This window comes from Parus major, chromosome 4 (genome assembly GCF_001522545.3).
Source record: "Parus major isolate Abel chromosome 4, Parus_major1.1, whole genome shotgun sequence".
Lineage (NCBI taxonomy): Eukaryota > Metazoa > Chordata > Aves > Passeriformes > Paridae > Parus > Parus major.
Window position 1 is genome coordinate 56,136,401 of NC_031771.1, and position 25,095 is coordinate 56,161,495.

The following is a 25,095-nucleotide window of genomic DNA, read 5'->3' on the forward strand; positions in this document are numbered from 1 at the left end:
TCATCTATTCTGTTCAAGAACACTTACAAGACAAGGGCTTTGCCAAAATTAAATAATTCAAGTGTTTCTTGTTTTCTGAGAAACCCCTTCATTTCCAGTTACAGGTGCAATTTTCTATATAACACAAAACCCTTTTTACTTAACACCCGTAAGTATGATTTATGAAATGTTACTCGCGTAAGACAAGCTTATTTTACACTTTATTTACTCAGGACAGAACACTGATGAGAGAAATAAATGAGACAGACATGATGATCCACAGCTGGCGACAGGACTTGCTTTGTGCCACAGCCAGAAGGGGCCTTCAGCATTACAGACCATGGATCTCAGTCAGGAAAACGGGGATGTTGGATTGGGCAACTGGAACAAACCCCGCAGAGAGGCTGCTCATGCTGGCATCTGCGAGAAGAGGTTGGTTGGTTTTGAAGCATGAAACTGGCTCTAGGCTGAGCACCTGTCTGCCTCTTCTCCCTCAGAGCTGCCTACCATCCCCGGCACTTGTTGCATCGCCCGCAGCGCTTTCCCTCCCCTGGCCGGGGAGCAGTGCACCTGCAAGCCTACCACAGGAGCGTGCCGGTTGCCTTGGGTTATAGGAGACAGCGCAGTGAACATGAATCACTGGGTTTTTTCCGCCCCGAGCCAGCCGAGCTGTAAGATGTCCTCTCCCCCTCTCTCGGCTGCAAGGCGCCGCAATACCCCTTTGCCCTGGAGTGACATGGCTCGCATCCCCCCGCTTTGCAGCGCTGCCAGGGGCCGGGCTCTCACCGCGCTGACCGCATCTCGTCCCTTCCCCGCGGGAAGGACCGCAGGGAGCGGAGCCGGCGGCTCGGGCGGCCACAGCCCGTTTGGCGCAGCTTCTCCGCCCGAGCTACCGCCGCTGCCCTCGCCGGGGCTGCCGAGGCCGGCCGTGCCGGGACAAGCGGCGCCGAGCGGGGCACGGCGGCGACTCCCGGCCCGGTTAGCGCCGGGCACGGCGGGGCCCCGCCCGGGGAGGGGCGCGGGGGGCCGGGCCGGGCCGGGCCGGGGGGGCCGGGCGGGACGCACCGCCCCCTCCACCTGCTGCCGCTGCGCCATCGCCGGCTGGGGGAGCCGCGCCCGCTCGTCCCCGCGGGGCCCCTTTGTGCTGCTGCTCCAGAGCTGCCTCAGCCCGGCGGCGGCTGCGTCACGGCCCCGGCGCTGCGGCCGCCCAGAGCCACCCGCGGAGGGAGAGCCGCCGCCTCGCCCCCCGCTCCGCCATCGCCGCGCGGCCGCGGCCGAACGACGCGCCCTGAGGCAGGGCCGGCAGCCGCGGCGGTGAGTGGCGAGCGCGGCCCTGCCCTGCCGGCAGCCCCGGGGACGGGAGGGGGCCGGGGATGGGGCTCCGCATGCCGAGCCCTCCGCATGCCGCGGGTGATGCCGCACCGGGCTGACGTGTCGAGGTTTGGGGTGCTGCTTTGCGTGCGCCGTGGTTTGGGGTTTTTTTCATTTTGATAGTAGAAGCTCTGGTGGTCATCGTTCGAACTTCCCAGAATGCTAATACTCTAACCGAGTCGTAGTGACCAACACATAATTATTTTTTTTAATTTTTTTTTTTTTTTCCAGAAGGTATTTCGGGTCCCCCGAGGGCTGGGAAAAAAATCTGGTTTCTGATATTTTGCATTTCTGTGCGTGTGTGCCTGTGTGTGCCAGCAGAAAATCCCTCTATCCTGGAAGAATGGTGAAACTGGGGAATAATTTCAGCGAGAAGAGCACAAAGCAGCCCCTTTTGGAGGATGGATTTGACACCATCCCCCTGATCACACCCCTGGATGTCAATCAGCTCCAGTTCCCACCTCCTGATAAGGTACAGTAGGCTTTAGTTTCCACCCTAGAGAATCACACCCAAATCTCAGGCAAACAACAAAAGAATAGGTTATGGGTAAAGAGCAGCTTAGAAACAACAAAAAATATGGGCTGTTTCAAGGCATGCTTGTTTCCTCTAGGGAGAAACCCAAACAGCTAAGCTCATGAAAATCCATTAATGGTGGTTTGCATTAAAAATCAGTGTGAAATGTTAGCAATAAGCATGTAGAGGTTTCAGTGTTGCTATATGAAACATATACTATACAAATGCAAGTTTATCTATGCTGTATTGTCATAACCCTTCCTATTCTGTATCTTTCTTTCTTGTATCTGGAAGGTCCTGTGTAGTCTCTGTGAATAATACTAATTTTCTCTGTCCAGAAAATGCCCCCCTGCTGGGGGAATAGAGCCTTATTTCTCTATAAGATAGGCATGGGCATACTAGCAACGGAGGGCACTTCCATTTTCCTTCTGTGCTTCAGTAAGAAACTAATGCTAACCCCAGACAAGCTGAAACAATGAGATGAGAACAGGCCATTGAGTTTTCTCCTTGGCAATTTATTTTGTTCAAAAACCTCCAAATAGGTGATTCAGATATTCTCTGTAGCTGGAAGGGGTCAGTCCAGGGAGCTGCTTACAGGTTGGAAGGGAAATGTGCTTCCTGCATTCCTCATTAAGTGCTTTGATTATTAGGGATTTAATTTTAAAGATTTGGAAAGGTGATTTGAGAGCCTGTAAATATGTTTATTGTCCTCACAATAAAGAATTCAGTAGGTGCTACTACACGTGAGGCACACAGAAGTAGGGTTTTTCAGGGTTTTCAGTATCCTGTTTTAATAGGATTCTTACTTGTAATTTCCCACATGCATCTGGTAATAAAAAGCTTTGTGGTCTTCATACAGTTTTTATTTTTGACTTTGTGTCTTCCAGAAGCTGAATTCTACTTCTGGTTAAACTGATAACTATACATTCCTCAAACCTCAAAAAAAATCACATTATCTTAACTTAGGGTAAAGAATTTTAGCTTGTAAAATTTTCCTCAGTACAGTGTTGTAGGCAATACAAATAAATGTGTGACCTCCATTTTAATTGCTATCAACACCATTCTTTGTTGTGTGGGGTGACCAGTTGGCAGGCATAAATGCAATAAGCCATAACAGCTGTTCAGGAGCCTGAGGGTCCATTTTATGCCCTCAGTTACATGGGTGTAAATCTCATAGCTGAGGACAAAATCACACCCTAAGGCTTTAGAACAAGTTAAGTCTTACCGTGTCTGATACATCTGCCAGCTGGTGACAGGATGTAACCGATTACCAAGGAGCAGTGACCAAAGGAATTTGTTCTGTTCCTGCACTGTTAAGCACAAGGCTGAACGAGAGATCTGCATGGTAATAGCTTTAACTTGAGCAGAGCCTCTGTACTGAACCCAAGTACAGAGGCTGTACTTCTGTGCCAGCACCTCTGCTCCTACTAGAGTGGGGCAGAACTCCTCCCATCCGGATGGCATTTGCCTTGAATGAAAGCAAATGTCCAGCTAAGCTAGAAACTTAAATAAAGGAATATTTGATTGGTTCTTCTACTCTCCACTGTCCAATTGTATATTAGCTTTCTTTTCCTTTTGCAAACATAGAGGGGGAATATTAAATTTATTGGTCCTGCTGGTGTCCTTCTGTAACCGGTTAGTCGTGTCAGTGTCTCTTTACTGGTTGCTAGAGACTCAAAGGCAGGAGCAGAGCATCTGATGTGAAAAAAAACACCACTATTAAGAAAAGATTGACACACAGATCAAATTCTCAAGTATGCAGCGACTCATGTATAATGAATAGGAGTACATGCTTCATATAGCTATGCTTATTATTCCCTTGCAAGGCTCCAGCATGGCAGTGAAGCATAACTTCTTGAACAGTAGTGACTACAGCGCTAAGGATTTGATGATTTTGACAGTTTCTAAATTAAAGGGATGAAGTGATTTAAATTCATATTTAGATATGTTAAACAAAAGAAGACATTACATAACCAAGCAGTTAGAACTGTACATTCAGTGTCAGCTGAATGTGATTTGAGTTGCCTGAGATTATGCAACACAAAGGGGGAGGAAGGGAGCTAAAATGTTAAAAAGCATTCCAGAAATCACCGGGCAGTTAACTTCCATGATGTTGTTGGGCAGCTATAACATTAAATAGGTAATAACTACTATCTTACTAATTATAGCTGAAAATAAGTAAGTAATTTTTAAGCCTATGTCTGGAACAAAAATGTGTAATGCTGTGAAAGTGTCTAATAAACTTTATGGTACTGAATCTAGGTACAGTTACACATTCTAGGTACCATTCAGGAAAGTGAGAAGAAGGGAACCCAAAGTCTGTCATTTCACTGTCTGGCTACCTGAAGTGTCACCATCTTCAATTTCAGAAAGATGGAGACTATTTACAAGGGGATGTAGTGACAGGACAAATGGCTTTAAACTTTATTGGTTTAGTGTGAGGGTGCTGAGGCCATGGCACAGGCCCCAGAGAAGCTGAGGCTGCCCCATCCCTGGAGGTGTTCAAGGCCAGGTTGGATGGGGCTCTGAGCAGCCTGGTCTAGTGGAAGGGTTCCCTACCTATGGCATGGGGTTGGAACAAGATAATATTTAAGGTACCTTCCAACCCAGGCCTTTTTGTGATTAATGTATTTGCTATTAATACTGTGGGCTGTGCTAAAGATAGAATTTGATTCTTAAAAATCTAAAAGAGTAGATGTTTCTTCCTTGGAAAAACAGAGGAAATGGAGCAAATTGTAATAGCACCATCACTACAATAAACTGTACTCTAGCTTGAGAACAATACTTGGGAAAAGTTCCTGAAAAATGCAGAAGACAAAAATGAGGCAAATAGGTTAGGGATGTGAAAATTTTGTATGATTAGAATGCCTTGGAGAACACTAGAGATATGACTGACGTAATGAATATTTTGGGAATACAGGCAAGGTGCTAAATTGTGTAGCTGGGAGCAATAGTTCATAGCAAGGAATAAACTGAAGAACCTTGGGTGTTTGAAGCAATCTCATTAACACAAGGGTTTGTTTGCATCTTGCTGCTTGTAGCTGATAATTCAGAAATTGGATGTTAAAAACACAAGTGCTAAGGGCCATAGTCTATCACACAGCGAATAGCAACTAGACTACATGGGTTATTTCACTTTTTTTTTTAAATTCAAAATCCTGCCATCAAAGAACATGGCATCATCATCTGCAAGAATTTTATGGGTACTCTTCAATAATCTTCTGTTGGTGTCTAGTTTGAGGTCCCATTAATGGAATTTCCTGAAGCAAATGGAGGTGGCTATTTTCAAACTGTACAAAGTAGGAAGGTCCATGATTTGGATTTGACCTATCCTTGCCTAGTATAAGAGCACAGTATCACCACAGATGAAAAAATTGAACCTTTGTGAAACTGTTGCATAACCAGTCTTGCTGTAGGTCCATCAAAACCATTTTGAGAGGTAAGCTGATGATTGATACAATTTAATTTAATAATTTAGAGCTCTCAAAGAAGAATTGGAAAGCGGGGAGGGGAAGGATGGTGCTAGATATACTTCTAAGCAGATAAAAAAAGAGTTAAAGAATAATTAGGGTTTTTGTGGCCAGCTAAACTGTTAACAGTTTTGTGATTGATTCTTTTCCTTAAAGGTTGTGGTCAAAACAAAAACAGAATATGAACCTGATCGCAAGAAGGGAAAGTTCCGTACTCCTAAAATAGCTGAATTCACAATCAGCATCACTGAAGGGGTTTCAGAAAGATTTAAGGTAAGCAGATGTTAATGACTCAGTTGTGTTTACAGGAAGTGCTTAGAATCAATTGCTGATTGTAGTCAGAACTGGCTATAACAGAGTGCCTGTTGTGGATATAGGTGGACATGAGAAAAATTAATTCAGTGTTATAATAGTTCAGTATTTAACAATTAGAAGCAAAATCAAATCTTGCAGCATTATTGGTTGTAATCCCTCACTGGCAGATGAATTCCAAAGGCATTTCTGGCAGTGTGGGGGTTTCAGAATGTGGCTTGCCAGGGTGTGTGTGGGCTGCACACCGGGAGTGCTCATGGCATGGATAAAGCTCCTGTTTGTGTTGAAGGACAAGAGCCACCAGAACATTTATTTTCTTTCTGGCTTCTTATTTATCACTGTGGTCAAACCATTCTCTTAAAAGCACTGTCATACTCCATTATGTATTTTTTATAGTTATATATATGACTTGGCAACCCAGGGATATATAGCAGAGCTCCTTCCTGCCAGTTTTCCCAGTCCAATTTAATCTTATGGTTTGGTGACGCCTGTTACTGTCACATGGCAGTTCAGCAAGAATCTGACTCAGATTCTGTCCACACCCTTATTACTCCCTTCATTAGTCCCATAAGTGAGAGCTTAAGTGGTGCAAGGTTTGAGTATCCTTTCTCCCTTTCCCACTAGAGGATGGTTTTTCCTGTTCTATGTAATTAAAGCAAAGCAGGATGGTTGGCACTTCAGCTCAATGCTCCTCTATTCTTTTAACAGTAAGACTGCAGGTTTTTGGTGCTTTTAATTTAGCATCTTACCCAAGGATACCAAAGCATTTTTATGCAATAGGCAACCACACTCTTCAATGCACAAGCACAAATACTTTTGGAAAGTCTAACATTTAGTTTGAGGGGAAAATACAGAGTTTCAGTAAAGATGTGGATTGATTCTCTTTCTATTGCACAGTTCTAAACTTGGCACAATAGGAGTTTTAGGGCACGCACAGAGATTTTGGTACTGTTGTGCCTGAGCAGTGCTCTAAATGCTGCCCAGGCCCATGCTGACCTTCAGAAGTGTGTATGCAGCTCTCAGTGGAATCAGAGCATGCTAAACAAACAAAGTGAAGGCTCAGGGAGGGATTAGACTATATTTGGAAAGGAACTTTGCAGAGTGTTGCTGCGACAAATGTTTTAAGTGCCATTCACCTGGTGGAGTCTTCAGCCATACATTGAAGCATGTAGGTTCCCAGTCAGCTGTGTGGGGAACCACCCCAGGCAGAAGAGATGTCATGGGGTGCAGTAGGGTTTTACTGAGGAGGTAAGAAACCTAGTTCCAGCTTTTCCTGTTCCCTGTTTTGGGGCAAAGACATCCCATTTGTCAGGGAAAATGCCACATTCTAACTCACATTCTCTCTTTATTCTTCTGGCACTCTACTACCAGTCCTTGAGAGTAATCTCCTTCCTCTCAGGTGAGGGTAGGGTAAATGCAAATGGACAGCTCACAACAAGGAGAGCTTATGTCTGGCTGTCTTTGTGTGTGTCCTGGTCACACTAAAGAGATTGGGAAATGCTTGCTATGTTGTAAAAGAGAAAGGAGAGGCAGTTTTTAGTTTGAGTGCCCTTATAGGACTTTGGTTCCAAGCAGCTGAGCAGAGCCTATACCTAAACTTTGCACTTATGGTTTAGCAGTAGGGACTAAGGGATTTCATTGCTGAAACATTAAATTGTAGCTAAAGAAGGGTTTTGCCTATCTTAGTTACATCTAAAAGGCTTGTGCATCCTTTTGTAAATCTGGGCAGTTTTATCTGTCTTTTTTTGGGAGAGCTGAGCAAATGAGACCTTGCTGAAAACAAATAGCTTGTTGTGCTGTTAGGTAGTCTTTTCTAATTTGTACAGCTGAACAGCTAAAAGCCTGAGGATTTCTGCATTGCATTTTTATATACCTGTGGATGGCATACTTAAATAAAATATCCTTTAGATATTGCTTCATGACGATCACTCTGGGATTAATCTCATACTACAGGGTTGCTAGGTTTTGCTGCTAGGTAACTATTGCATCAGAGAGGTTTCTGTAAGATGTGGTTTCTCTTGGGAATTTCAGGGTGATTCACATTGTGGCTCTAAGTCTAGGTTTCCAAAGAAGAGTATGGGGATTGATCAGTTAGGAAAATTTTGATTCAGTTAATTGAAAACAATGTTCATGCAGAACATTCACGTCCTAAAAATGTCCTTTAATATCTATATAACAGTTTTGGAATTGAATTATGCTGCTTGCAACATTTTAAAAAAAACTGACTAGTTCTCCAGCAGGGATGATTGTTGTATTCACCACTCCCAGTAGTAAATATTACATGAATACTTGATAACATTTCATAAATATGTAGATGAAAAATACTGATTGTGTGAGGTTTTCTCCTGGGTCCTTATTAATTGTGAACCATCATGTTAACTTGTGCTGTTTATTTTGAGAGAGCAAAAAAATATTTGTTTGAAAATTAAATATTTGCTATAATTATGAAATGAATTATTTAGCTGGTGAGATATTGACTTTGGCTTGTGTTCATGAAAAAACTTTCAGATGCCATTTTAATGACTTCAGTATGGTACATCACCACTGCACAAGCTTTCCACAAGACACAGCCCAAGTGTTGTGCTAAAAATAAAGCAAGTCAGTGAGGCATATTTACAAATAATTCACATGTGTATTCTTGGATGTACTTCTTAAATAATGACAAAGCAGATTGCATTTCTGGGATTCAGCAGTGCAGATCATCTAAAGCTGTTCTTCTTGAGAAATTACACATTATAACAAATGAAGTCACTCCAGCATGTGCATATGTCATGTAGATAATTTGGTGTTTTAGCACCTGGTGAATAATCAACTATAAAATGTATTTTTCTGCATTCAATTCACATTACCACAGTTATTATAATAGAGCTGAGAATGTTTTCAAAGAAAACTGCAGGTATAATTTTCCTTTATGAAGCCACATTCTGAATTTAAATCAGAATCTCTTAAAAGAATGTGAAGATTTCCTGATTCTGAGAATCCTGTTGTCTTAATTTATTTTTATGGCACTAACCACACCAAGGAAGATGTGATTTTTTTCACTTAAGATTATATCCCACTGAGAAACAGAAGTCTTGATGTAGGCTGGTGTGGGGAGTTGGTTCTTCACATCTGGAAAGCAACTTTGAACAAGGCAGATTTTTCTCTCTTGTAAAGTATCCACTCTACAGAGTAACAAAGGGGCCTTTTAAATTAGGACACAGGAGGGAGTTAGGGCAGAAGAAAACTGATGGTCTGAGTTACCCAAGGCCAAGCCTTTGCCTCCCACATTGTGACAGAGCAATGTTTGTACAACCTCCAGTTGGATTCTGTAGTGGGATGTCTATTCTGGCACCCCCTGATTGGGCTACAGCTGGCAGTTGTGTACAAACAGACCAATTTAAAAAAAAATCTGTTGTAGCAAAGCATGACTTCTGTTTCTAGCTTTGAGAAAACCTCAATAAAGAATATTTAGAGGTATTTTGAAAGCAAAAACTGTTTTTTCATAATAAATTTCAAGCCTTTTAATCAACCCAAGCTGTGATACATCTTCAGCCTTTGGTTTCTGTTCAAAGGCAGTTCACTTCTGACTTTAGCCTTGACATCTCTACATACATCTAACTGCAGAGCCAAAGCCTCAGGCTTATCTCTGTGCTAAGACCATGAAAACTGTGAACTATCAAGTAGCAAGCAGCTGTTGAAATATCTGTATGAGGGTATGGAAGAGGAATTGAAACTTCAAGATCAGTTCTTGCAGTTTTTACCTGGTCACTTTAAGACTGCAAAAATGTATGCAACATATATCTAACTGTTCTGGGCTTTTTCCTGTCTTGAAAGGGGCATTCTTCAAATTATGTTTCTGCCTCAACACTTTTGTACCTCTTCTTAGTAATGCTAGTGATTATTATTGCTGCAAAAATAATCAGAGAAAAGGAAAACGGTTCTCTCTTTGCTGCTGTGTGATTACTTTGTGTGTTGAGTAGCTCTTTGCTCACACTTTAAAAGTCTGTTAAGAGCAGGAGATCTCAGCTGATTCCTGTACAGGTATCACTTCCTTCAGTAGTTTCTGTGTCTGTCACTTAGTGCTGGAAGAGTGACAGGTACTTACTGTCATTAGTAGTTCTGTTTCTCCAGTGAAAGTACTCACAGGATTAAAGTTGCTCACAAGTGTGTTTGGCAGGCTTTAAAATTTTGTCATTACTACTTCAAATAAGAAAAAATAAAGGAGGTTGTTCTTCCAATGTAACGATGATGTAAGTAAAGGCACTGCCTGGCAACTGTCACTTTTTCTTTTTTTAATATTTTATATTCTCTGATATGACATTGACAGTTCTCCTGTTAAACTTTTGGTTGAAAGGAATTTTTATAGTCAGAGCTGGAAGATTTAAGTAGAGTGGATGCTTAACACAGCTTCCTTGCTATAAGACAGGTGTCCTCTGCCACTATCTCCATTAGAAATCCTTTTACTGGAACAGAACCAGTCACATGGATGACACAGAAGATGAATTTTTGGAATGGAAAAGAGAATATTTTCTCTTTGAAAAAGAGATTGTTCACAGAAGATGAAGTTTTGGATCTCTCCACATGCATCACTTAAATAACCTTTCCTCTCCTGTAATAACATTATGCAGCCTTTTTCCTGGTCTCAGTAATATCTTCTGGATTTGTATGGTAGTAAGGTTCAGAGTTTCTTGAACTGCTTCCTCAGATCCCTGCTGTTGAGCAGAATATAGGATGCTGTGTGATAGAAGATGGCAGGAACATTGCTGTGAACAGCTGATCCAAGCTGCAGTTCTAGGATCTCAAGGCCAGTGCCTTGTTAACCTGTTTTTGTGTGTGTCCCTCAGGTTTCATTAATCAATTCCCTTGTAGACTGGTCCTGTTGTCTTTTACTGTTGCTATTAATAAGCTCTGGTTCTGTAGCTTCTCTTCTGTTCCTGTCCTCATGAATCTGCTTGCCTTTTTTGCTGCTGCTCCCACTCATCACCAGGTAAGCATCTAAGACAGTTCTCGCCTCTTTGTCATTTCTATTTGAGAAGGACAGTGTTATGATTTCAGCTGCTTTTTCTGTACAATTGGCCCCCAAACGATTGTCCTCTTTGAGCACAAGTTTTGATGGGAATGTTGTGGTGAAGAAGTTGAGTTTAGTAGATGGATACCAGTCATACAGCTAAACATGACATGTAATGTTAGAAATACTCTTCTGAAACAAGGCACCTGGTTGTCTTTTGGAGTCTCTGGTCATTCTGTATATTCCCATAGCAAGTACAGGGCACTGCACCAGGGTGTTCTGTGTAATTTGCATTGCTCTGTAAATGAATAAGAGTCAAATGTTGCATGTAGAGATGTGAATGTTCCTTTTTGCTCTTTCACATTGCCATTTCCCACAAGATGAACATTTCTTAATCCTTGAGTGTGTTATTTCAAACATGTTTTTCATTTAAACTTCCAGAGTCAGTCTGAGGTAATAGCAAACAAGGACATAATTTTGCAAAAGCAGTGATAAGGGGAAAGCTGATTTTTGTGTTCTCCAGTGTGCTGGTAAATGGTGTTGTGTAGGTGGAGATGCAGGATTTTAGTGGAGAGAGGTGAATTGGAGGTCATGGCCATTAGCAAGAAAGTCAATGCAGTGTTTTATGAATTTTTGTCTGTGGGATGTAGCCAGACACAAACTATTGTAATTACAGGCTGTCTGCCTAAAATACTCTTGTAGTTTAAATTGCATAGCAATAATCTTAATTTCCTGTCCTAAGTGGTTGTACAGAGTTTCTGTATTCCACCCCAGAGCATTTCACCCACTGCATTTTACTGGTGAGCAAAACATTAGTTGGCTATAAATCGTTTCCTATGAAAGGTGTTCTGTAAATGTATGTTTTCACACTTCTTGTTCAATGCTGGCAGCAAGTCTGTGCCTCACACTTCACAAACCAATCAGAAATGAAAATTGTGTTCCCAAGAGGCTGCAGTTCAAATAGATAATGCATAGATGTAGAGCAGAGATGACATGTGACCAAGAGCCAGTGACTGAGCAATGAAAATCACTGTATATCTTGTTATTAGTTCTTTTAATAACAGGAATGCTTCTACATGGGTTTGTGTGCTGATGGAAGAAAAAGCATGAAGGAAAGTGTGGTGCAGAACATCACAGTATGAGTGGCTTAATGGAAGAATCTCAGGCAAGAGGAGGCATTAGACTAGTAGAAATGAAGGCAGAGAAGAAATGGATGGCACCCAGGCTTTAGTGGGACAGTTTGATAAAATAAACAGCAAAATGGTTAGAGCTGAGAGGAGCAAAAAGGGTAGACTTGTGCATGCCTTGAAATACGACCAGGAAAGGGTGTGAAGAGAAGCAGGTGGTGTTGGTGCAGTTGATGAATTTTGCTGTAGTATTCCAGCTTGATTAAAAAGGAGGGTCCAAATAAACTTTAGTGGAGTGAGGAAGGAGGAGACTGCAGTAGCCAGACAGAGAAAATATGGCTTGCAGTCTTTCACAGTTGAGGCAAAGTAGCATGGACTGATGGGGAAGATCTGCTAGATCTTATGGTAAAGGCCTTTGCACAAGCTGTTTACATGGTAGTGTAGTTGTCAGATATGGTGAGCTTCATTTGTTCAGCTAACTGCTTACAGAGTCTGAAGACAGTTTTTTTTTTGCTGTGGGTATGCTTAGTTCATTCATTAGTCATCTCTCATTTCGATTACTCTAATGGCTTCTGGCTAGACATTGTCCTTCTTCTGCTCTTCACTTAGAATCTATTCAAAAATCTGCCACATACATAATATCTTGTCATCTCTGTTCGCTTCATTTTGCTGCCAGATCCCCTTAAAACTAACTTTAAATGCCACACTCAAGATGAAAGCAAAATCACACTTTGAATTCCTAGTTAAAAGAAACGGTTGTTTTTCCTATCTTATAGTTACTTCAAGAAAAGTATTTTAAAAGCCCATTGCTCTTGAGGTGTGACAGTCACCTTAGAGTTCTGCAGGATGTATGTGGCAGTGAATGATCACAGTAATTCACAAGACTTCTGCTTGTACTGTGTGGGGTCTTGCATTGCCAGCTGGCTACCACAAGAAAGGAGATTCAAGATTTCTTTCCAGAAGAAGGGGAGTGGTGCTCATGCATGCATTGCAGCTGCTCTTGCCTGAGGAAGAGGGCAAGTTGTAAATAGTTGGTAAGAAGAGAATAACTGTAGTTTATATTGAGTGTACAAAGCTGCTTTGGAAGAAAGCAATAAAATGACAACTTTGGGTGTTGGTTGCTTGTGGTCTGAAGAGCTGCTTGTTTCCTTCTCTTTTTTCATGCTTTTATTTCTGAAAAGAATCTGTGTGGAGAGGGCTCAGAAGGTGAGGCACAGAGGCAGGGTTGCACTGTGCTAGTGCAGGGAGAGAAGCTGACTGCCTCAGGTTCAGAAATGAACATAGGGATCTGACCATTGTGGACCATCAGTGGTGGCTTATTATGAGAGTAAAGAAAAACAGCTATTAGAAGAAAGAAATGGATTTTCAATTTAAAAGGGAGTAGTGGGTTGGATTAACAGGTGCTGGCAATCACCTTGGAAAGAAGTCCATTGCTAGATTCCATCTGTGCCATTTTTATCTGTAACTGTCCTTAAATAGAACTTACTGGTATCCTGAAGGATGGTATGAGAAGGGAGCTTCTCTCCTAATAGGAAGGAGACAAGAGCTTACTTGATTAGGAATTTGCAAATGGAGTGTGATTGCAAATCATTGGAGATAATGAGAGTAAAAATTTACATGTTAATACCAAAATTAGTCACATTAGAAAATACAGTAAGTGAGCGAGAAAAATTCTGTGAGATTTTTGAAGCAGAACCCTTGAGAACTCTTCCCATGGCTTACTGTATGGCAATGGAAGAACTTGTAAAAGCAGTGAGAACTCACAGCTCTACACTGTCACTGAAAACAGGTCTCAGCAAATCACCCCTGAGGCCATGGCTCTGCAACTTGCCAGGCCCCAGCAATCAACACAACACGGGCCTTTTATCTTCTTTTAAAAAAACAGTTACTTCTCAGAGCAGTTTTGAAGCTTTGAAGAATGATCCTGCAGTAATTGTGGAAATACAGTTTTTTATTACTGTCTTAACATTTAGTCTCAGTTACAAAACAGCTTGTCTCATGTTGTCTCAGTATGTTCCTGGGACCTTACCTATATATCAGAATGGATACAGCTGGGAAATAACATTACAGTTCTACTACTGGCTGCTGGTAGAAGGGTCAGGAAGTACAGTTAAAATACTTTGGGACTTGAGGATGTTGTTCAAAACATTTCAAACTCTTAGCTCCTATCTGTGGTGGAGACAGATAGGAGCTGAGGGGATCTGTGCCACAGCAGTTCTGCCTGATGCCCGTGTTCTGTGTCACAGGCCTGTGTTCCTAAAGGGAGCAGCCCTTGCTGAAGGCTGTGAGGAGTCAGAAGCCTGATAAAAACCCGAAGTGAAGGGCTGAGCTAGGGTGTAAGGGGGTCAGGAATGGGGACGTGTGTGTGTTACGCTGGTTGTTATTAAACAGGGCCACAGAAAATGACCAGAAAGGAAGGTGAAAATATACTTTATCTCTTGGATTCATGCAGAACGTACTGAGGCATGGGAGATGTAAGGAGAACATACAAGGTTGGCAAGATAGAGTAAGTTATCCTTATTTTTTTGTGTACCCAAACAAGTAATAAACTTGGAGAAAGACTAAGTAGATACGAAAATTGTTGTCAATGTGAAGTTTTCAGAGGTTAAGAATATTTTTTTTTTGTAATTAGTGACTGTTGAGAAACTGAACATGTTGCTATAACCAGAAAGATCCTTTGCTCCATGTCTCATTTCACTTGTTATTGTTACATTAATATCTACATTTTTCCTGCTAAATTACTTTTGATCTGACATTTTCCTTGCCTCTACTCCACCCTTCCCTTTTTTTGCTTATTTTCTTTATATCAAAAATCCTTGGCTTGACTAAATCCTTGGCTTTAGCAACACACAATAAAAAATTGAAACCTTATTTCAGCCAGGAAATATAGCACTTTCTGTTGTCTGCCCATGATGAGATTTGCTTTCACAGGATGAGAAGTCCCTTAAGTTTATTGTTGTCCTGAAATGTCCTAATACTACTGCCATACACAGTTTGCAGTGTTGCAAACTCTGTTAGTTCAGAGGTTTATCAAAAGGGGGGTGTATGGTGTTTGTTTTTACCAAAAGGCAAAGCTACAATTTGTGTTGTTTTTGCTTTTTCAAATATCAGATTATTCTTGTTCCAAGTAATTGACCCTGATATGCCTAAATTCTCTTTTCAGGTGGTGTATGTAGCTGGTTTACTTATCTTACTTTAAAATTTAGATCATATTTGATGTAAAATTTAGATCAAATTATCGTAGTTTTTTAAAAATGAATCATATAATCTTGCTTGTTTCTGTTTATTAATGTTTCTTATGCTGTAGCACATGCCTACTTCTTTCCAACTTGCCAAAAAGAAAATTCATCTCTATCTCTCTTACTGTGTAATCTCTGTGACCTACTAATTTGTCTATCAGTAGCAGTTTTAGAATAATAAAAACACACATCTGGGATACTCTCCCAGGTAATGAATGCTATTTGCTCAGTTCACACCTTCCACAAAAATGGGTCTGAATTAGAGAACTTTGTATTGTAACTGCTGGACAAAATTTTGTGCTTTTTCTTGTCAATGGGTGACGTAATTCTAAAGGTAATTCTGTCTCGTGACACACCAGAAGGCTGCTTGTGTCCAGCTGCTCAGAGTTTGTACCTGGGAAAGGTTAGCTTGATACTGACCCTGATTTCAGGTTTGTCTTAAGATGTGTCTTGGCCTTCTCTACAGCCCAGGTTCAGGGGCAGAGAGGTGCTGAAGGACATGGTGAAAAGCCACACAAGGCTGTGTGAGCACTGTGGAAAGAGGTGCCACACAACTCCTGGAGGCCAGCCCAGTGTTGAATGTGGTGTATTTCCTTACGGATCTGGCAGTGAACTACTCCTGGACAAGCTCTGTGTGATGAAGTAGTACTGTTTCAGCCTATAAATTAACGAGTATTGAGCAACCAAGAATGCAGACTACTGTTGTAATTATCCCTAAGTTCAGAGCAAGTGCAACAAACTCTAATCCTAGCAAGAGAGCACAGACATTACTTTCTCCATGCCCTGAAAGTCACCTCTGCATGACACCTGTGCTAACTTATTATCACCTGACTCTGGGCAGGCACAGGGAAAGCAAACATGCTTATCAGCTGACATAGACAAGACTTAGACTTACATCATCCACATAGTGAAAAAACAGCGGACACAAGCTACCTTGGTGTGTCCTGGCCTCATGTGCCTTCAACAGGAATGCAGTCAAAAAAAGCCCTGCAGTACACAGGCCACGGGCCACTGCCCAGATGATCCACTTTCCTCTCTGAGAAGGGAAGGGGAGAAGCACTTACATGCTGCTTCTCTGTTCTCCCTCAATAATTAAGCAGCTGGTTTTATCCTTTTGCTTGATTTTACTGTAAAGCGCATTCACAGCTGACTTCTGCTGCCTGCAGTAACAAGCAGCAATAGAATAAGCAGTGCATTACTAATATAATCATGTTTTATTTTTATTTACAGGTAACTGTGCTGGTCCTTTTTGCCCTCGCATTCTTAACGTGTGTTGTATTTCTGGTAGTCTACAAGGTTTACAAGTATGATCATACCTGTCCAGAAGGATTTGTTTTCAAGGTAAATTGTATATCTGTTCTGGAAAAACAGTAGAGTATGTAATAATCTGTGTTGTTTCAGGTATAACCTTGATTAAGGCATGCTGTATTGCACAGATTTAGTTTTTCTTTACATAGGTAGGTTAGTGTACTTCCTGCTATGCTTTTGCTTTGTAATTTATAATTGAAGTTGTACTATGGCACAGTATTAATAGTGTTATTTTACTAATGCTTTAAACATTGAAAATATAGCAAAAGTCTAAACACTGGTGTCTTTCAGACTTGCTTCATCTGCAGTTATCTAGACAAACCCCTTATTTATGGGTCATATGGTTTAATGTTGCACATTCCTCCAAATTACTGTGTCTTAGGAAATAAGAAAATGATAAAATGTGGAGGAAAAAATCTGGAATACGTGTCAAAGAAAAAGCAGAGTGATGTTCTCATTAAGAGTGGTAGAGTTACTTCAGGGTTATTTTTGTAGGTAGAACTTCTTGTTCTAGAACAGTGACCTTCGAGCCCTACTGCCAAAAGTGATGCCAAAAAAGGGAAAACACATTTATTGTAAAAAATACTGATTCTAACCAAAAGGGAGGCTGGGCTCACTTTTATTTGTGTGAGATGGTGGTGCTGGCTCCTTTGCTATGACCTGGGCTGAAAGTCAGAAAATTAACATTGACTTCCAAGTTGTAAATTTAGCAGAGTTGAACTTGGTGTAATTAGGTAAGAAAAGTAGGAAATGATAATGGCATTCTTCCCTTTAGTTTTTTTAATATTTAGTCATGTAATAAATCAAATGGGTACCCAGTATGAATTTCAAAAGGATTTAAGAGGGGATGGTTGCCTCAGCACTCCTCAACAATCCTGTTCAGGATTTTATCTGTCACTTGAAACATGTAAATATCTTAGAAGAATCTAGTCCAAAATATAATCAATGATGCCCTTCTGGATTAATTTAGGTTTGAGCGTTCCGTTGGTTACTGCTTCCCCTTTGTTCATGGGCGAAATATACTGTGGCTAGAATATTTGGCTGTAACTCAGGAGATGCAGCTTTTGATTCTGCTGTTGGCTTTTTGTGTTGTCTCAGACAGGCACTGAAACCCCTCTGTGTTCATGTGGCGGGGGACAACAGGCCTTTTTTTTCCCCCTAAGCTTTCTCTTTGCATTGAGCAGTTTGGAATATGGACTGTCTGTCTTGATGTGATCCTGACTTGACAGGAACATCCAGTTACATGTTCCTGTGTGAGTCTAGTGACAGCCTCCTGCTTCTGCCTCCTTTCTCACCAAGCTGTCCTCTCCTTTGAGCTCCTTTGCAGTTTTCTGGCTTCTTGTGGCTTTTCCTGCCAGTGTCACAAATACTTAAGGAAAGAACACTTTCTCAGCTATATTTCAGTTGCCCTGTGACCTGAGTCTGGTTGTGTTTCTCCCTTTTGTGTCCTGTGTTTTTGGGACAGAAGTTAGGCAGAATGTCCCATAGCTCCTGCTCTGTTTATAAGGTGCAGGACACACACAGGCTGCATCATGGTTACTCTCCTCATGGTTTTCTTGGAGGTGGTGTTTTGTTTCCAGCTGCTTGATGGCATAATGCCAGGAGACACAGCATCTTTGCTCATGTAACTCTTTCAAGAAAGAGTTCAACAGGATCAGGATGTTGGCAAATGACACAAGGCCTGAAAACTCCCACTGTTAAGGTGACTTCGTATTTATTTGAGTCGTTTTTTGGGAGAGTCCACGATACGTGATGGCATAACTTGGCACAGATGTCCTAGGGAACATGAAGTCTGTCACCTTGTGACCTCTGTCTCTGTGGACTAGCTTCTTGTTTCAGGTGGACTCAGCAACATTCTCTGGCCTGGATGTTCCCAGGTTTTAGATGCTGATGTGACTTCTTGGTTAAGGGCAAAGGTGTGCCTGCCTCAGGAAGCCTGGTTCTGCAGGAATCTCTGCATAAAGGCTGAGCTAACCACAACTCTGAGTCAGACTCACTCTTCTCTGCTTTGATGCTCTCATACATGGAACAGTTCCAAAGGTTTCTGCTGTACTACGCCTCCAGGGCATGAAGGTGTGCTTAAAAAGGTGCTCCTTTTCCTTTGTACAGCAGTGTTATTTCTGTGCTTGCTCAAGCTTTCTGAGACAGCCTCAGTACTGCTGCTGTGCAGATTGCTTCTCTGGAGCACTCATCAGAACCTACTGGTGAGACTCACCACAGAAAACCTGAGTGCACTTAGATCCTGAAGAATTTCCCCAGGGTTTCAGTATTTTCTGTACCGTATCTGTTACCCTTTAGCTTTTGTTGCCAAAGCACCTGCATTCTGACAAACTTGTGGACAGAACAACAAAGTCATTTCAGTGCATTGAAGACCACACCATCATCTGTTAAATTGCGAATTACTGACCCAGCAAAGTTAACGTGACAGAAGATACTATTTATAAGTGAATACCGCTGGGGTCTTCATGTCAAAGGAACAAAAGGAATCATCTTAATTCAACCAGAAACAGACTGGAAACCAGGGCTTTCTCTGGCATCAAAGGCCATAGCCTGTAACTAATTTCCAAAATAGAAGGGTTATTGAAAAAAGACTGGCAAAGTCACTCTGGAGCATCCCAGTTTCTCCTCATGGCCTTTCTTCTTCTCTCACCTGGGAACCATGGAAACAAATAAAAAGGATGGAAATAAATGTTCTACATAGCTGAAAAGTCTCAGGGAAGTGGCAGGGTAAGAATCAGCAGCAGTTCCCATCACTCAGTCACTGAGTGCTGCATGGCTTGCCTTGACTGGGAACTAAGCCAAGGGGCTGTCCTTAGGCAATACACAAGGGACAGTGAGTAAATGAGAAGTTTTCCCATCTCTTCTAGAAGCATGAAATCCCAGGAGCAAAAATGCAGTCAAGAGGGAAACTGATGTGTTTCTTTAGTCTCTTCTTTCAGATGTTTTTTGCATGTTTATGACTACAAGTTCTCCCCTCCCCCCCACAAAAAACCCAAGACGCTTACTGAGTAATTTTTGCCTGCTACAAAGCAAATGGCTTCTGAAGGCAACACAAGATTCTGTAGCTTTTTTCCAGACTGTCAGTAATCTTGGCTTGTCTTCAGCTGTAATAATTATATTTACTTGAATTTCCTTGGCAGATTTCATTAGTTCAATGGATTGTGTTCCTCTCCCCACTTTAAATATTTAGAATTGTGATTACACCCCATGACTGAAATACTCACCACAAATATGTCTGTGTCTGTGTCCTTCTTAGTCATTTTATCACATCAAAAGTAGTATCAGTTATCCCAGATAAAACATGGATAATACTTTCAGAAGACAACATGGTTGATGTATATGAATATGCATATCAAATAGCTCTATTCCATATTCCTGGATTATGTTTTGATGATCTAGGTCCCAGTCTTGCAGCTGGCAAACACACTGCCTGTGAGCATGGGAAAGCCTCTGTTGACTTAGAGTGTGGAACAGACACAGGTGCTGTTTAGCCAGGGCTGAATCCCATCTGCTTTGTGGTGCTACTATAACAAAACTGTGAGGGACACTTGCCCCGGCTGTTGCCTTGACAAAAAATTACTGATAAATGGAACCAGGGTGGCTGTGGAAACTCTGGGCACTCCTGTGAGTCTGACACACTTTGAGGCTTCTGTCACACCCGTGGTTCGAGCCTCTGAGGTGCTGACTGTGGGAGGGCTGTTGTCTTGTGACAGCGAGGCATCTTTGAGCCATCACATGTGCCAAGTGATTGAATTCATCAGGGGCAGGCAGGTTCTAAGACTACCTGTGGGCCTCTTGTTTTGGCAAGTACTTCTTTATTCTTTAATACCTTCTGATGATATTTTCATGCTAGCCCTTTTAGGAAGCAAAATTTGTATTAAGCTAAGACTGTCTGCTGGGTCTTGACTCATCTTTCGCTTTATGATGTAAAACCATTTGAAACTCTTGTTACTTGTGCTTATTTATGCTTCTTTTTTTTGACATGGACAAAAGTAAACTCAGAACTAAATGTAAACACATTTAAGGCGGAATCTGGTCCTAAAACCCATGGAATTTTGCATGTGTTTTTCTGCTGAGAAATTCCCAGTATAAAATTTTGTTTGCTGAGTAGGAGAACAGTAGCAGTTCAAAGCTGCTGTGCTGTAGTATTACAAATTTTGGTCCTCTGGTTCTGAAGGCAAGAAGACTGAATATTCTATTTCTTTTTAAAACAGCCAGAGTAGAAATGAGTAAACAACTTTTTCCTCAAGCTGCAGCTACTTCTAGCTTACAAGTCAATTCAGTTTCTCAGGTGACTGCCCTAAAATGTTGAAGTATAATGCAAGACTGCCTGGACTGGCCAGTGTGGCAAGAGAGACCCCAAGACTTTCTGGGCCAAACCCTGGAGGTCACAGTGTATGTCTAAGTAACTTTTTTCTTCAGTGCAACGAGCTGCTCTGTAGGCTCTTCCTGCACTGTGACTGGAAGAATTCCTGGATTATACCTGCAACAAACAGTACCTGCAACTGCACAGGCACATTCACTTTGGCTTTTAAGATGACAGCAAAATGGATTCGACTTTTATTTTATTCTCTAAATAATCTAGTTCCCTTTACTTAGCTCTGAGCATCTAGTAGGTTCTATTTAGTGCTCTTGAAGTCTCGGAAATGATATAATGTAGTCTCACAGCTCCAGACAGCTTTTTAAAAGCCTGCTGTTGGCTACATCTTTCTGACAATTGGGAGTGAAGTATTTTGTATGTGTATACACACTTGCACATACGCTTGGCCACCCACGGAGTTTTCCCTATAATGTGAGCTGCTGGGCTGTAAAACTGTTCATACCTTGGCACCAATAGATATGTATTAATTCCTGTCCCTCAGACTGCAAACGCCAGGGTAAATTGCCTGAAGTTAATCTAACAGTAGGATATGGACAGCTGTAATTGTCAACCAAACAGTTGGAATTTGGTGGGCTGGAATAAACAGCAAATTGTGGCTGGAACTGGAGATTGAATACTTTTAAAAATAATTTTAGGCTAGCACATTTCTCATATGTTAATTATTCTGGCATATATACCCAGATTGGTCTTCCCTGGCAAATGCACAAGTAGTTTAAGGATTGCAGGGAAGAACATTTTGAACACAGTAGGACAATACTGTAGTTAATTACTGTACGTTGCATCTTTAGTCACAAAGTGACTATTGGCTTTGACTAAACGGAAAAGGATAAAAAACTCCTAACCTGCTTCATGTGGGGTGGGGGGTGCTGTATCTGAAATCTAAGCAATGGATTTTCTTTTCAGAATAATCAGTGCATTCCAGCTGGGTTGGAAAACTACTACTCTGAACAAGACTCCAGCGCTCGAGGGAAATTTTACACAGTCATAAACCACTACAACCTGGCCAAACAAACCATCACGCGCTCCGTGTCCCCATGGATGACAGTACTGTCAGAAGAGAAACTGTCTGAACAGGAGACTGAAGCTGCTGAGAAATCAGCTTAGTATGATAAGCTAATTATTAAAACTATGTCATTTGAAGGTAACTAAGGGACTTCAAGGAACTTTTCATTAAATATAATTATGGATAATTTAGAGGTTACTCATGTTTATGGTGTAACTGCTTCTGTTTGCTGATACTGCTTTGCAAAAAAAAAAAAAAGAAAAAAACTGAAAACAAAAATTTGCTGCAGAACATTCATGGGCATAACCCCAGGTGCATATCAGCATTGCTATAGAGCTTTGACACCATTTTCAATGTTAAAAAAAAAATCCAGTGTTAGATATGTTCTTGCAGTTTATTGGATACTGATAGATTTTGTCACTGGATTTTCAGGACTTGGACCTTAGATAAATCATGTGTTCTGTTGTCTGAACAGATACTGAATTTATTAAGTTTTTGAATTCTTTGTCATTTTGCAAACCGAAACACCCCAGCCATAACTAGAGTGATCTCTTGTTTAGCTGAAAGCTGTAAGTGATGTTTAGGTTGGGCTCGAGCAAGAATGATAGTCAGCACTGACATTGGGATGTAATGTAATGACTTGTATGGAGAAAGAATCTGTCAGGTCACATTTTTCCTTACATTTCCTTTACTGTTTTTTGTGATAATGAAGTTCTCTGCAACAAGGCATGCTCAATGTTTTCTTATTGCTGTCAACAGGATTTAACTGCATTTCCACTGTGGCTTTAGCATCTTGGTAAGGATGTGCACTGAAACACAAACTAGATATTATGGAAAAACACAGGCAGTTTTAGTGGTGGGTGTTGAGGATAGTGTAAAAAATACACAGTTCAGGATGTTCTAATGAGAAATTACATCTTTTGATCATACTAAAGAGGCAGAAAGCGTATTCACAGTACATGTAGTCCACTATGTCATTTGTTGGACACAGCTGAAGGAGTAATGTCTAAATTTCCTCCTGTATTTTGACATTCACATTTCCCCTTTTTGTTAGTTGGAAAGAACTTTCTGTTTATGTATGGCTTGCAGTTGATACTTTTTAAAACATGGAGCATCGCAAGTGAAACAGTAGCCTATTAGATACCACAACTGGCTGTTAGAGCTCCATGAGAAAGGGAGTGCAGAGTAGAACTGTTTGTGTATGGCTTGGGAGGGGAAAAGACGTAGAGGAACATAGTATTGTGGGTGCACGTTAAAGTTCCATTGTAATTACAAACTTACCTATTCTTTGTGTGAAATCATGTTTTCATTTTTATTATAAATCTTAAATATACATTATATAAAGACATCTTATTAATTTAACATACAAAAGTGTGTGAAGCATCTGAGCAAGTTGCCTTTTTTTTCATGTAACTTGAATAGGACAAGGGAGAGTGGACATGTCAAAAGTTCCTTTTTTTTTGGTAGAGTCTGTACAAAAATTAAGGGAAAACATCATTATAGGCTGTTTCTCAAGCTTTGTAATAGAACAAATGTGGTCAGCTCTATGTCTGTTTTTCTCCAGCAGAAGCCTGTCATCCCAGTACAGCAAAAATAACCATTATGACTCAATGCTCTAAATTCGATAGGAAATGTGCATTACACATTGCAGCTGTAAAAGGCTTTTTATTAAGTCATCATGGTATGTGGAATGCCTAAGAAGCAATAAACTATGTGCCAAATTTTTTGCATTTAAAAATATCAAGTTTATGTTAAGATCTTTAAACCATACCTTGTTTGCATTTCCTAACAGGCATCTGCTTTATTGAATATAATTAATTCACATGAAACTTTTGACATTTTCACTCTGCAGAGTAAAGAGTAAGAATGATGCCTATTGCATAAAATGTATAGAAGGATACATTCAGAAGAGAGATGGGAAAACACACGCATTTCATATCTATGTACTTGTAGGGAACATTCAGATTTTACAAGATGGAAAGGTCTGTTTCCCAAGACTGTCCTAAATAGAAATGATTCACGATACAAATCCTCCCCTTGAATTTAGGACAATAAAAACTTTAATGCATAAGTAAATACTGATGAGAAACAACTTCTTTTTCTCCTCGTAACAATAAACAATAAAATTAGTAAGCCTTACAATCTAGGAGAAACAGATTGTTTATGCTTCTTGAAGTCAAAATCATTTTCCCTCTAATTTATCAGGAGGGAGTTTATTGAGTCTTACTTACACTTGATTTTGAGACTTTTTTTAGTTAACAAATTGCTCCCAGTTTTGGTAGTTTGAAGAGTTTAATTGTCTATCCTTTGGCTTTGTTCCAGCATCCCAGAACATCTGTTTCATTGCACAATCTGTGTTGTATTCTCTCTTTTCATTTACAAGTAAAGCTCTTTCGTTGATTCATTATTATTATTACTACCATTAGATCAAGCTGATTTCTGAGTTAAGTAGTTTCACAGGATTAGAAGTAAAGGTCATTTATGTGCAAAGTGATCACTGTGTGTACTGAAGTGGTGTGATGAAATAAACGCCTGAGACAGTGTAGATGCTTTTGCACAGTAACAGTTTTCTCTTGCTCTGGGATGGGAGCTGGACTTTCCACAGGACAGGTTGGTGGCTGTGGCAAAACCAGTATTGTTGTTTTGAATTTTGTTAGCTCTGCTCCAGTTTGTAGCTTTCTTCACAGGCTTTTTTATGTTCTTCAGAGGATAAGCACAGTTTTATGTTTGATACAGGGATTTAAAATGAATGTACTAATGAATATGTGCACACACTTCTTTTTTGGAAAATATTTCCATCATAGAGGTATGAGAAAAATCCATAAAATGCGTAGGTATGCTGTTGTACCTCCCTCCACTAAAAAAAGTCAGAACATTTACAAACAGAGCATGGAGCCAATAATATGTTTAATTAATTGTCATACCAGTCCAGGAAAAGCAAGGAGAATGAACACATCACAAGGAAGAAGAGGATCCATACTCTAAATCCAGCATTGTTTTTGATGGCCTGTGAGGGAAAAGTTATCCCTGTTACCATAACAGTAAATACAGTTTTAACAGTGGCAACCCAAAATGTCTATGGCATCACCCTTCCCTCCCACAAGAGAAACAACAGAATTTGCCCTTAATTTCAGGTGAGTACAGGTCAGGTTGGCTGTACCTCTTTAGATTTATCACACTGAGTCACAATCAAAATCTTATAATTGCACATTTGGAAAAAAAAGTAAAAAACATTGAAATCCCAAGATCTCATACAGTCAAACACTAGGAACTATGTCAGAAAGTACGTGCTTCAAAGTGAGTTCCAAAAGTGAAATTCCTTGATTAAAAGTAATCAGGCCTTCTTTCTAATAAAGATCTGACTTGAAACAAATTAAAAAACAGTAAAATCAAACAACAAA

The 25,095-nt window shown here is 40.8% G+C and overlaps 2 protein-coding genes across 4 annotated transcripts in view; one reads left to right on the forward strand and one right to left on the reverse strand.

The window, feature by feature from the left end:
* Positions 1–1,095: 1,095 nt before the first annotated feature.
* NSG1 (neuronal vesicle trafficking associated 1) lies at positions 1,096–23,770 on the forward strand. 2 transcript variants are annotated; one of them, XM_015624670.2, is made up of 5 exons: positions 1,096–1,293; positions 1,582–1,822; positions 5,491–5,607; positions 16,233–16,343; positions 21,595–23,770. In XM_015624670.2, exons 2-5 carry the CDS (start codon positions 1,694–1,696, stop codon positions 21,793–21,795), a joined length of 558 nt encoding a protein of 185 aa, XP_015480156.1. In that variant the 5' UTR covers positions 1,096–1,293; positions 1,582–1,693; the 3' UTR covers positions 21,796–23,770. The 2 variants fall into 2 exon arrangements, with proteins under 2 accessions (XP_015480156.1, XP_015480157.1); XM_015624671.2 differs by having other exon boundaries at positions 1,672–1,822.
* An 811-nt stretch (positions 23,771–24,581) lies between these two features.
* Positions 24,582–25,095, reverse strand: part of STX18 (syntaxin 18) — a 57,705-nt gene continuing 57,191 nt past the window's right edge. For both annotated transcript variants that reach the window (XM_015624668.3, XM_019006400.2), the window contains exon 11: positions 24,582–24,701. In XM_015624668.3, the coding sequence (XP_015480154.1) occupies positions 24,606–24,701 (96 nt within the window). In that variant the 3' untranslated portion in view covers positions 24,582–24,605. The remainder of the gene's footprint in view (positions 24,702–25,095) is intronic.